Genomic DNA, 11,265 nt, shown 5'->3' with positions numbered 1-11,265 from the left:
GGGGATGGGGCTCTGCAGAAGAAAAAGCCACTCGGGGTTGAAAAGATGGAAAGTTAAAATTGGAACAGGAGGTATCCGACAGGGATGTTGGCTACGACAGTGTGATCAAAGCCAGCTCGTTTTTCATGTCCTGCGACTGGAAGCAAGCATTGATGTTTCAGATGTTACTGGCACAGTCCTTGCTGCTCACGGCCACTGTGTGCGCAAGCTGAAGACACACAAAAGCTTTCGTTTCCCCCAAATCTAAGCGAGCAATGAAAAGGAAAGACAAGTTAATCAGGATTTTTTTTATTATTGAAAATGATGGAGGTGTCAATAAAAACAAACAGTGCTCGAGCGGGAGTCCCAGATGTTCTTTTTAAATCTTTGTGCGGCGTTAAGTCCTTGGGCCAGATCAGGCTCCAGAGATTCCGGCGAGGCTTAGCATTTGCCAAGACAGCTTTATTCTTCTGCCAGCCCTCCGTGGGGTGGCTGGGCAAAGACACAAGAGATATTTTGACATATTAAACCAGCTGCGGCGAACGGAGCCTCAGAAAAACTCCAGGCAGCGTAGAGAAAAAAACAGGGCACAAATTGAATCAGAGCAAATTTACACAAAGAGAATGTGAGCCTGGAAAACAGCTTTTTCTTTCTTTTTCTTTCTTTCCTTTTTTCTCTCTGTCTCCCTTTCTTTACTTTTTTTTCCTTCCTTCCTTCCTTCCTTCCTTCCTTCCTTCCTTCCTTCCTTCCTTCCTTCCTTCCCTTTCTCACATCCTGCAATAGGAACACATTTTTTCTGCTGTCTGTGAAGTATACTTTGGTCTGGTGGCCAATGGACAACCAACTGTCTGAGGTCAGTGCCTGACAGTGACAACCCAACAAACACCTACTTCTCTGAGATCTTCAGAATGCATATTCAATTCTCATAAAACTGCCTTGCCTTGCCCACCCCCCCCAAATTGTAAAGGAAGCTAGAATCTGGGTGGCAAGGGTCTGGTGGGACAGAAACCTGACTCAGGACCCTGAAATGGGAGGCAATTCTTGTGTGATATCACAGGTGTGAGGGTGGGCGAACAAGAGGGTGGGCCAGCACAAAGAGGGAAGCAGGGAAAACAGCGGTGAAATCCTAGACTTCAACTACCGGATCTGCGAGTCCGCTATCTGAGGCGTACCTGCACAGTGCTAAAAAAGGAACATTTTGAAACCTTCCAAGTCTGCAAAGGTAAGTAGAACAGTGACGGAAGGGAGAATCCGCTGTGCCACGCGATTTAGATTAGCTAGAAAGCCGGAAATCCCACGACTCTAGCTAATATAAATTGCATGTCATAGCTGATCATCGGAAATACCGGTTCGCTTGAACCGGTAGCATTTTTTTTACTACCAATTCAACCGAGCCGGTCCAAAACGGTAGCATTTCACCCTTGCTTGAAAACCACAGCAAACAAGGCTCAAGTTTCTGGTGCCCAGCTGCAAGCATCAGGAGAATCCCTTTCAAATGCCAGTGTGCTTCAGTATAGAGCAGTGATGGCTAACCTTTTTGCCATCGCGTGCCAAAAGTGGAGGGAGTGCGGGGGGGGCGTGCGCATACGCACACCCATAATTCTATGTGGGCCCCCCCCACGCTTTTGGCACATGACGGCACAGTGGGCCCGGTAGGCCTGTTTTTTGCCCTCCCCAGGATCCAGAGGCTTTCTAGGAGCCTGGGGCGGGCAAAAACGGCTTTCCCCCCCTTCCCCCCGGAGGCCAGAAATGGCCCGTTTGCTGACTTCCAGTGGGACCGGAAGTCCCAAAAATCAGCTGGCCGGCGCGTGCATGCACGCCAGAGCTGAACTTGTGTGCTCACCAATATGGCTCCGGGTGCCACCTGTGGCAAGTGTGCCATAGGTTCGCCATCATGGGTCTAGCGGGTACCAAACCTCGGTATGGATGAACCGTATCCATGAATTGCTCTCAAATCCTCCCGATACTGCCACTTGGAGAGGTGCCATCCAAAGCCACCATAAACCAGCAGCACCTCTTCAATGCTCATCGAAACACCTGCATGAAATGAATGGAGTCATCTCTGACCACACGTTTGTTTGCTTCGGTATAACCATGGAACATCTTATCTCCAGCCCAAAGCATTACGAAGCTCCATCCAGATAAGCACCGTTGTTCTCGTCATTAAGAGACAGCGAAAGGCCAAGAAATCTGGTTGGGTTTTGTGTCCATTTGGGGGCACATCTCCCTCCCCAAAGGATGCGATGCCCGTTGTTCAAAATTATCACCAAATGGGACATTTGGACTCCCTTGAGCTTCTCGTTCAGGCCACTGGCGTTTGAGCAAGGGTGTTTGAAAGCTTTGCAAGTTGACAAAGGGAGCCTCTTGGGAAACGATGATTGCCAGATCTTATCTGACTCTTCTCATGGACTCTGTTGCCAGCAATGTGATGATGGGTGGCAGAGGGAATATGCAAATTGATGCTGTAATCCAACGTGGACAGCGATGTTCAGAGAGGATGTGAACGATTGCACAATTTATAGTTATCACTCCATATACACACTCTGTTGTGTAAGGTGAGGCATTTCTTACTCAAAGAAGATGGTGTCAGCACCTGAACTCTAAAGACAATCTGGTACCGGGTTCAGTCTCCCGTGCTGAGAACAGCTGGGAAATGATCCAAAGTCATTTTTCCTAGAATACCACAAGAAATCTCTAGAGCTCTTCCAATAGAAACTTTTAAGACCAGAAAGTAGACATTGGGGGGAAAAAGGCATTAGATGCGATGATTAACTTGCTTTAGTGCTTTTGATTTTTTTTTCTTGCCAGTGTTTTTTTTTTTCTCCCCCCAAAAAAATCTATTTTAAAAAGGGAATTTTATTACGTGGCCTTGGAGGGAGGGGGGAGTTCTAACTCGGAGTGCGAACCTTTCGACTTATGAAACGCAGACGATAGAAGAAACAACGGCAAAAAGCAGGAACCAAAACTCAGAGAACTGAGAATTTTATAAAGATGATTTCTCCCTTCATGAAAAAGAAATATTTCAGGAAATCTGACGTTCGCGGATCAGGAAAAAAAACCCCAACCTTATGCGGTTTGGTGAAGATTATAAACTCATGTGTGTATATATATACATGCATATATTTATATATATAAATATATCCACATTTATGTATATGTATATGTGTGTGTGTGTGTGTGTGTGTGTGTGTGTGTGTGTTTGTGTATTCTGTGAAAGCTTTTTATTTTCAGGGAACCTGACGTCTCCCTAGACTAGAGTTTGGGGAGGGAGCCAGGGGGAGCCAGAAGGATGCCGAAGACATAAAAAAGTCCCAACAGGAGGTTGAGCTTGGCTGTCCTTTGCGGGATTTTGAGGAAACTTTGGCTCCGGAACTGCCGTTCTAAGGAAAACGCCATGGGCAGGGTGAGGAGTGGTAGAGCCATACTGACGGTGTAGCGGGGTAGCCAGGACGCAGAAGATGAGGTACGGCAGGAACAGCAAACTGCTGTAGAGGACGTAAGAGAGCGTGGGGCCGATGAGAATGGCCAGTGTGACAATGCCCGCCTGCCGGTCGGACTCCATGTCCCGGGTGTTGTTGCTGTGCAGGATGGCCTCCGTGCTGAGGGCCAAGGGCACGGCGTAGAGCAAGGGTGAGATGGACAGGTAGCCTACCTGGAGGGCATAGGCAAACATCACAGCCAGGGGCCCAAAGGTGATCAGGATGACCACGTCACCCAGCGCAACGTACTTAAATCCGATGCCTGCAGTAACAACAAGGAAGAGAAATTAAAATAAATTCAGCAGAGGAGATCTTGACTTCTCCTGAGGCAGAAGGTTCCACAGACAAAGGGCCGGGGATGCCACGGCCAACTTGCCACAGGACAAGTCAATGCTGTATTCATCATTTCGTTCAGTTACTTTTATTAGTGGCCACCGCATTTTTGTTGAAATTAACTCTGGTATTTCTGGATTGACTTTCTTTCTTTTATTATTATTGGCCATGGTTCCATTGAAATTCATTTCACTTTAATTTGTTGAGTTGTCCTGGGCGAGTTGGCCCATTCCACACTGACAAAACAGCTCCTGCTAAGGAAGAATCTCCTAATATTCTACCAAAAACAGCTGTATAAGACTAGAGTCCTGGGGTAACTTAAGAACATGCTTGCTGGATCTGAGACTACCCCACCCCAATTCTTCCCTTCTCCAGGCTCTTTCCACTGAGGAAAATTCAATTCACTGCCTTAGAGCATCGTGGTGGCACAATGGTTAGAAGGCGGTATTGCAGACTAACTCTGCCCACTGCCAGCAGTTCAATGCTGGTTCAAGATTGACTCAGCCTGCCATCCTCCCGAGGTCGGTAAAATGAGGACCCAGATTGTTGGGGGCAACAGGCTGACTCTGTAAACGGTATATAATGGTATATAAGTCTAAGTGCTATTGGGTATGTTTTCCCTGCAGGATTAATGGCTCCTGCAGTTTAAAGAATTTCCAGGAAGAGGTGATGGGAAGTATTTTCCCCAGTGAAGGTAAAAGGTAAAGGTTCCCCTTGCACATATGTGCTAGTCATTCCTGACTCTAGGGGGCGGTGCTCATCTCCATTTGAAAGCTGAAGAGCCAGCGCTGTCCGAAGACGTCTCCGTGGTCATGTGGCCGGCAGGACTCAACGCCAAAGGCGCACGGAACACTGTTCCCTTCCCACCAAAGGTTGTTCCTATTTTTCTACTTGCATTTTTTTTACGTGCTTTCGAACTGCTAGGTTGGCAGAAGCTGGGACAAGTCACGGGCACTCACCCCATGACACGGCGCTCGGGATTCAAACCGCTGAACTGCCAGACCTTTCGATCGACAAGCTCAGCCTCTTAGCCACTGAGCCACCGTATCCCTAGTGAAGGCAGGGAGAATCCCTACTGGATGTGAGTCTAGATCTAGAAGAACAACCCCTATTTAGCAACTGTCCAAGCCATATTTGTATTCACAAAAAGCACAGAAAGAGCTCTGTGAAACACCAGAAGCAGGATCCATCCATCTAACCTGACTGCCATTTGCTCCTTTATTCCTGGAAGCAGGATAGCATCACGGAGGTTAAGGCAAATGTTGGGGGTTTCTTTCCCAAGTTTAATTGATTCAGACATACAGGCCGTATAACTCCATTTCTGGGCCTGGTTTCTAACATTTAAACGGGCAGCATTTTAATGGGATGCAGGGTTTTGCTTTGTTTTTTTTTTTCCCCTTTCCCGTATTCCACAGCGCGGAAGGGAGACCACACAGAGAAGCCCTGCTTACCTCCCGTGTAGAGAAAAGAGCTGGAGAGTCCTCCGAAGTAAATCAAGGCCAGGTGTTCCAATTTGAGGGTGGAGAAGCAATAGAGGCATGCTGCCGAGATGCAACCCAAAGTGTATAGGAAGACCCCAAATCGGACCACATCCTGAGGCTCCAAGATTTGATCCACCAGGGTCCGGTCGTCACTTTTCTTGTGGTCGATGCCTTTGGAAAAATCATAGTATGTGTTCACGAGGTTGCCGGCTCCGTGGACTGCCAAGACGGTGACAGCGCTGCCAATCAGCAGAAGCCCCAGGTCAAGAGTACCCTGGGAGCGGTAAGCCAGGGCGCTCCCGAGAGCCACCGGGGTGAGGGAAGCACTGAAGCTCCAGGGCCGGAGAGCCAGGACGTATGAGGCACATTTATGCGGCCACCTGTTGGATGGAATTCCTTCTTCGGTTGTCTCGCTGCTCTGTAGACTTTCGGTCCCAATGCTGATCTTCTCCATCTCGTCTTCCATTTCCATGGCTGAACACGCGCCTCTTAAGGGGTAGGTGCTGAAAACTGACCTGAGGAAGGAAGTGAGGAAGGAAGGAAGGAAGGAAGGAAGGAAAGAGAAAGAAAGAGAGAAAGAAAAAGAAAGGAAGGAAGGAAGGGAAGAAGGAAGGAAGAAAGGAAAGGAAGGAAGGAAGGAAGGAAAGAGAAAGAAAGAAAGAAAGAAAGAAAGAAAGAAAGAAAGAAAGAAAGAAAGAAAGAAAGAAAGAAAGAAAGAAAGTTAGTTTGTGCAATTGCTAATTTCTTTAATGGTTTCCCCCCCCCTTTTTTTTTTTAACCTGGAAGATGCTTTAGGAAAGAAAGGAGACACTTTACGGACTGTATTTGGACAAGGAAAAATTGGGAAAACAGGGTGAGAAGGAAAAGAGGAATGAGAGCCTCCTCAGGTGAGAGGACATGCTTTTCAAAGTCCAGGGACTGACCTGAAAGAGCTAAGAAAAAAACCCCAAGAAAGCAAGTGGAAAAATTAAGACAACTAAACAATAAAAAAAATATTTATTTATTCAATTTTTATGGCCGCCCATCTCAGTCAATGACTCTGGGCAGGCATAGAAATAGAGATAGCTAACTAAATACCCAATTTAGCTAAATAATTGCTGTAATATATCTGAAGCTGTGCATCCACAATGCAACTGATAGTAAGCCCTTACCTGCTAAATGACTGTGTTAAATGATCAGTTTGGAGAGAGAGAGAGAGAGAGGAGAGAGAGAGAGAGAGAGAGAGAGAGAGAGAGAGAGAGAGAGAGAGAGGAAACAGACAGACAGACAGAAAGAGAAAGGGGAGAAAGAGAAAGAAAGGGAGAGGAGGAGGGGAGGGAGACAGCAAGAAAAAGAAAGTGGGAGAGAGAGAAAGGGAGAGAGGAGAAAGAAAGAGAAAGGGAGAGAGAGAGAAAGAGAGAGAGAGAAACAGACACAGACTGAGAGACAGAAAGAGAAAGAAAGAAAGGGGAGAGAGAGAGAGAGAGAGAAAAGGAGTGAAGGCCCAAATTATCATATGATAATTTGGGTGAAAAATTTCAGATACAATATTGAATTAGAAAAATGGGAGAAATTATGGAATATAAATTATAAACTAACAATGTCCGTATCCTATAAAGAAAACATGTGCAAGATGTTTTATAGGTGGCACCTTCTGCCTGCCAGATTGGCAAAGATCTTCCCGAACACCTCCCCGCTATGCTGGAAATGAAAACACCAAAAAGGAACCTATTACCACATGTGATGGTCTTGTCAGAAAGCAAAACAATTTTGGCAATCAATTAGAATACAAATAGAAGAAATTATAAACCAACAAATAGAAATAAGGCCAGAAATCTTCTTATTGGGAATAATTATCAGGCCATATGAAAAAGAAATAAGATATTTAATCATTCATATATTGACAGCAGCACGAATAGTTTTCGCTCAAAATTGGAAAAGCAATGATATACCATCAGAGGATAAGGTGATTAGTAAAATTATGGACAAGCTCACAAAGAGATGGAAATGGACAAGCTCACAAAGAGATACAAGAAAAAGATGAAACGGATTACTATTTAGTATGGGAGAAATGATATAAATGGTTGGAGGAGAAAAAGGAAAAAAGATATGGAAATAAATGAGAAGATATAAATTTGGATAGGAAATTAAGTACCAATTTATGTTAATGGTAAATCAAATATGTAGATTAAGAGAACACATATAGATGATATATTAGGAATATAGGGATAAGGGATAAGTTAAAGTAAGAAAGAGAAAATGTTATAAATATGAATATAGACTACTGATGCGACATGTTGAAAAGAAGATGTAAAGATAGATTTTTATTTGTGTGTTTTGTTGTTTGTTCGTATCAAAAAAAAGTAATATTTTTTTTAAAAAAAAGAAATAAAGGGAGTGAAGGAGGGAGAGAGCAAGAGAAAGAAAGAGGGAGAGAGAGAAAGGGAGAGAGGGGGAGAGGAGAAAGAAAGAGAAAGAAAGAAAGGGGGAGAGAGAGAGAAAGGGAGAGAGAGAAAGAGAGAAAGGGAGAGAGGGGGAGAGGAGAAAGAAAGCGAAAGAAAGAAAGGGGGAGAGAGAGAGAAAGGGAGAGAGAGAAAGAGAGAAAGGGAGAGAGGGGGAGAGGAGAAAGAAAGCGAAAGAAAGAAAGGGGGAGAGAGAGAGAAAGGGAGAGAGAGAAAGAGAGAAAGGGAGAGAGGGGGAGAGGAGAAAGAAAGCGAGAGAAAGGGAGAGAGAGAGAGAAAGCGAGAGAATTGTTTTCCTTCATTGACCCTCAGTGGAGAGAAATAGCTGCCTTGTTCATTTAGAAGTCTGATTTCACCCCGTTTAAGAGATGACCCCAAAATGGGCTCCCCGATGAAATCTCACTCATGCTCATAAAGCCTTTACTTTGTTTCAGGCTCAGAAAGCCAACTCAAGGGCGCAGCAGTCTCTTTCACCCTGAATCCCGCTCTCAAATGTGGGCGAGAATTCTGCTCCAAGAATTCCAAGTGGATGGAGGGGGGGGGGGGGGAGAAAAAAAAATCATGTCTTTTTAAAAATAGTAAGAGGTCTCCAGAAGTGGTAGGACTACAATTCCCAGCAGCCACTCAGCACAGCTAATGGGGGGGGGGGGAAAGTGGGGTATTTCCATAGCAACAGGAAGGCTATCAATCTTTTTTTTTTTCCTGTTGAAACTCAACCAAAGAATTTCCTGAGCAAAAACGCTTTTAATCAAAGATCAAGCCCTACAAAAAGTACAAGTTTCCCTTTTTTTAAAAAAAAACAACCTTCTACCAAATCGTTTGGCAGAGACAGGTAAGCTGACACTCTCCAACTGCTGGGGACAACTTCATCACTCTTTCACCTCTGGCCATGCTGGCTTGGAGGATGGGAGCTGAGGATCAAAACATCTCAAAGGCCACTACTGCGTTCTTCCACAGACCAGGAGCAGCGTTTCCCAAATCCCAAACCGGAGCCCTAGCAGCCTTACCTGGAGGGGCTGGGATCTATTCTGCGCAGATCAGACGTTTTCTCCGGAATTGCAGAGGCGTGGGGTTGAAATTATGCAAACCAACAGGCTCTGTATCCGAAGCCAGACATTTTCTAGTAGTACAACTGGATCACGTAATCAGGACAGTTCTTAACTCCAAATCTGGGAGAAACACGGCGAGGTAGAACCGGATAGATTAGTGGCAAGACATAAAGGATCCAACTGGATGGACTAATTCCCGGTGTCATCCGAGGCTGGCTGAGTTGCAATTAAAGCACCCTCCCAGTAAGAAGGCAGACCAGGTTTTTTTCTCCCCCTCACTACTGCTAGCATGCAGAGTTTTTTTGTTTTATATGTTTTATTTATACATTTTTCTTTAGTAGACATAAAAACTCAGTATCTACATGATCAGTGTGTTGTCTGAGTACAGTTGGTTTTGAAAGGTAATAATAGTAATAATAATATCACTGATAATCACATAGTAATAATAATTATTATAATTATAACAAGTAAATAATAATCATATTTGCTTATCCATACTAGTAACCTTCATTCTTTTAAGCTTTTAAGTTTCCAACTTCTGTTTCTGTTAACTAACCATTGGTAGAATAAGTCCCATGTTAAAAAATATTCTGTTTCTTCCTTCTCCTTTATTCTGAGTGTTAATCTATCCATCTCTGCGCATTCTGGTTTTTTTTTATTATTACACGTTCATCTGTCGGGATTTCTTCATTTTTCCACTGTTGTGCAAATACAATTCTCGCTACTGTTAACACATGTAGAATTAAATATGTATTCCCTTTATCAGAAACCCTGAAAGGGACCCCAAGGCCCAAAAGGCACAGCCTGAGGCCTGGTTTGGGGGTCCCTCCCCCTCCCCTGAGAAGGAAGGGCTGGGATGACAGTTGTAAGCCCCCCCGGGCCCCCCTATTTCCCCCTGGTTTGGGGGTCCCAGGAGCCCCCCTCCCCTGAGAAGAGCTGGGATGACAGTTGGAAGCCCCCCCTACTTTCCCCTGGTTTGGGGGTCCCAGGAGCCCCCCCTCTCCTGAGAAGGAAGGGCTGGGATGACAGTTGGAAGCTCCCCTTAGCTTCCCCCTGGTTTGGGGGTCCCAGGAGCCCCCTCCTCCCCTAAGAAGGAAGGGCTGGGATGACAGTTGGAAGCCCCCCCAGCTTCCCCCTGGTTTGGGGGTCCCAAGAGCCCCCTCCTCCCCTGAGAAGGAAGGGCTGGGATGACAGTTGTAAGGCCCCCGGGGCCCCCTATTTCCCCCTGGTTTGGGGGTCCCAGGAGCCCCCCTCCCCTGAGAAGGAAGAGCTGGGATGACAGTTGAAGCCCCCCCTACTTTCCCCTGGTTTGGGGGTCCCAGGAGCCCCCCCTCTCCTGAGAAGGGCTGGGATAGCAGTTGGAAGCCCCCCCTGCTTCCCCCTGGTTTGGGGGTCCCAGGAGCCCCCCCCTCTCCTGAGAAGGAAGGGCTGGGATGACAGTTGGAAGCCCCCCCCAGCTTCCCCCTGGTTTGGGGGTCCCAAGAGCCCCCTCCTCCCCTGAGAAGGAAGAACTGAGATGACAGTTGTAAGCCCCCCCCAGCTTCCCCCTGGTTTGGGGGTCCCAAGAGCCCCCTCCTCCCCTGAGAAGGAAGAACTGAGATGACAGTTGTAAGCCCCCCCCAGCTTCCCCCTGGTTTGGGGGTCCCAAGAGCCCCCTCCTCCCCTGAGAAGGGCTGGGATGACAGTTGGAAGCCCCCCTTAGCTTCCCCCTGGTTTGGGGGTCCCAAGAGCCCCCTCCTCCCCTGAGAAGGGCTGGGATGACAGTTGGAAGCCCCCCTTAGCTTCCCCCTGGTTTGGGGGTCACAAGAGCCCCCTCCTCCCCTGAGAAGGAAGAACTGAGATGACAGTTGTAAGCCCCCCCCAGCTTCCCCCTGGTTTGGGGGTCCCAGGAGCCCCACTCCCCTGAGAAGGAAGGGCTGAGAAGACAGTTGGAAGCCCCCCGCCCCCATTTCCCTTTAGTTTGGGGGTCACAAGAGCCCCCTCCTCCCCTGAGAAGGAAGAGCTGGGATGACAGTTGTAAGCCCCCCCCCAGCTTCCCCCTGGTTTGGGGGTCCCAGGAGCCCCCTCCTCCCCTGAGAAGGAAGGGCTGGGATGACAGTTGGAAGCCCCCCCCCCCAGCCTCCCGCCTCCGTTTCCCCCTCCGGGGCCTCTCCGCGGCCTAGGCCGGCTGTGGACCATGGGGCTCGGGGTGCGAGGCCGGGGGCGTCTCCTCAGTCAGGACTCACCCAGGCGGGACGGCGCGGCTCTTTGCCCGGGAAGCTTTCTCCCCTGCCGCCTCCGCCCCTGGCCGGGGAGGGAGGGCCTTGGCGTGGGCCTCTCAAAGGCTCCAGGCCGGAATCCGGACCCCGCAGCCCGTGGTTCCGCTTCTCCTCAAGGGCAACGCGCTTCATTCTCCCGAACCCCGGAATAAAACAACACCCCCACCCCCCGCAAATGCCTCAGAAAAAGAAGCCTAGCCCCGAATTAGGAAATTTTTTTTAAAAAAATTAACAAAGCATGGGGG

The 11,265-nt window shown here is 47.6% G+C and overlaps 1 protein-coding gene across 1 annotated transcript; it reads right to left on the bottom strand.

Annotated features, from left to right (window-relative positions):
- Window positions 1-272: 272 nt before the first annotated feature.
- UBIAD1 (UbiA prenyltransferase domain containing 1) lies at window positions 273-11,151 on the bottom strand. Its single transcript, XM_070956126.1, is given in 5 exon segments — window positions 273-3,417; window positions 3,419-3,720; window positions 5,243-5,787; window positions 8,721-8,882; window positions 10,988-11,151. Coding segments are annotated over 3 exon segments (990 nt in total). The 5' UTR covers window positions 5,745-5,787; window positions 8,721-8,882; window positions 10,988-11,151; the 3' UTR covers window positions 273-3,231.
- Between the last annotated feature and the right edge of the window lie 114 nt (window positions 11,152-11,265).

This window comes from Pituophis catenifer, unplaced genomic scaffold (genome assembly GCF_029215685.1).
Source record: "Pituophis catenifer annectens isolate HBS135680 unplaced genomic scaffold, rPitCat1.0.hap2 SCAF_18, whole genome shotgun sequence".
NCBI lineage: Eukaryota > Metazoa > Chordata > Lepidosauria > Squamata > Colubridae > Pituophis > Pituophis catenifer.
Note: the sequence above shows the minus strand (reverse complement) of the source record. Positions and strands in the feature narration are given on the sequence as shown.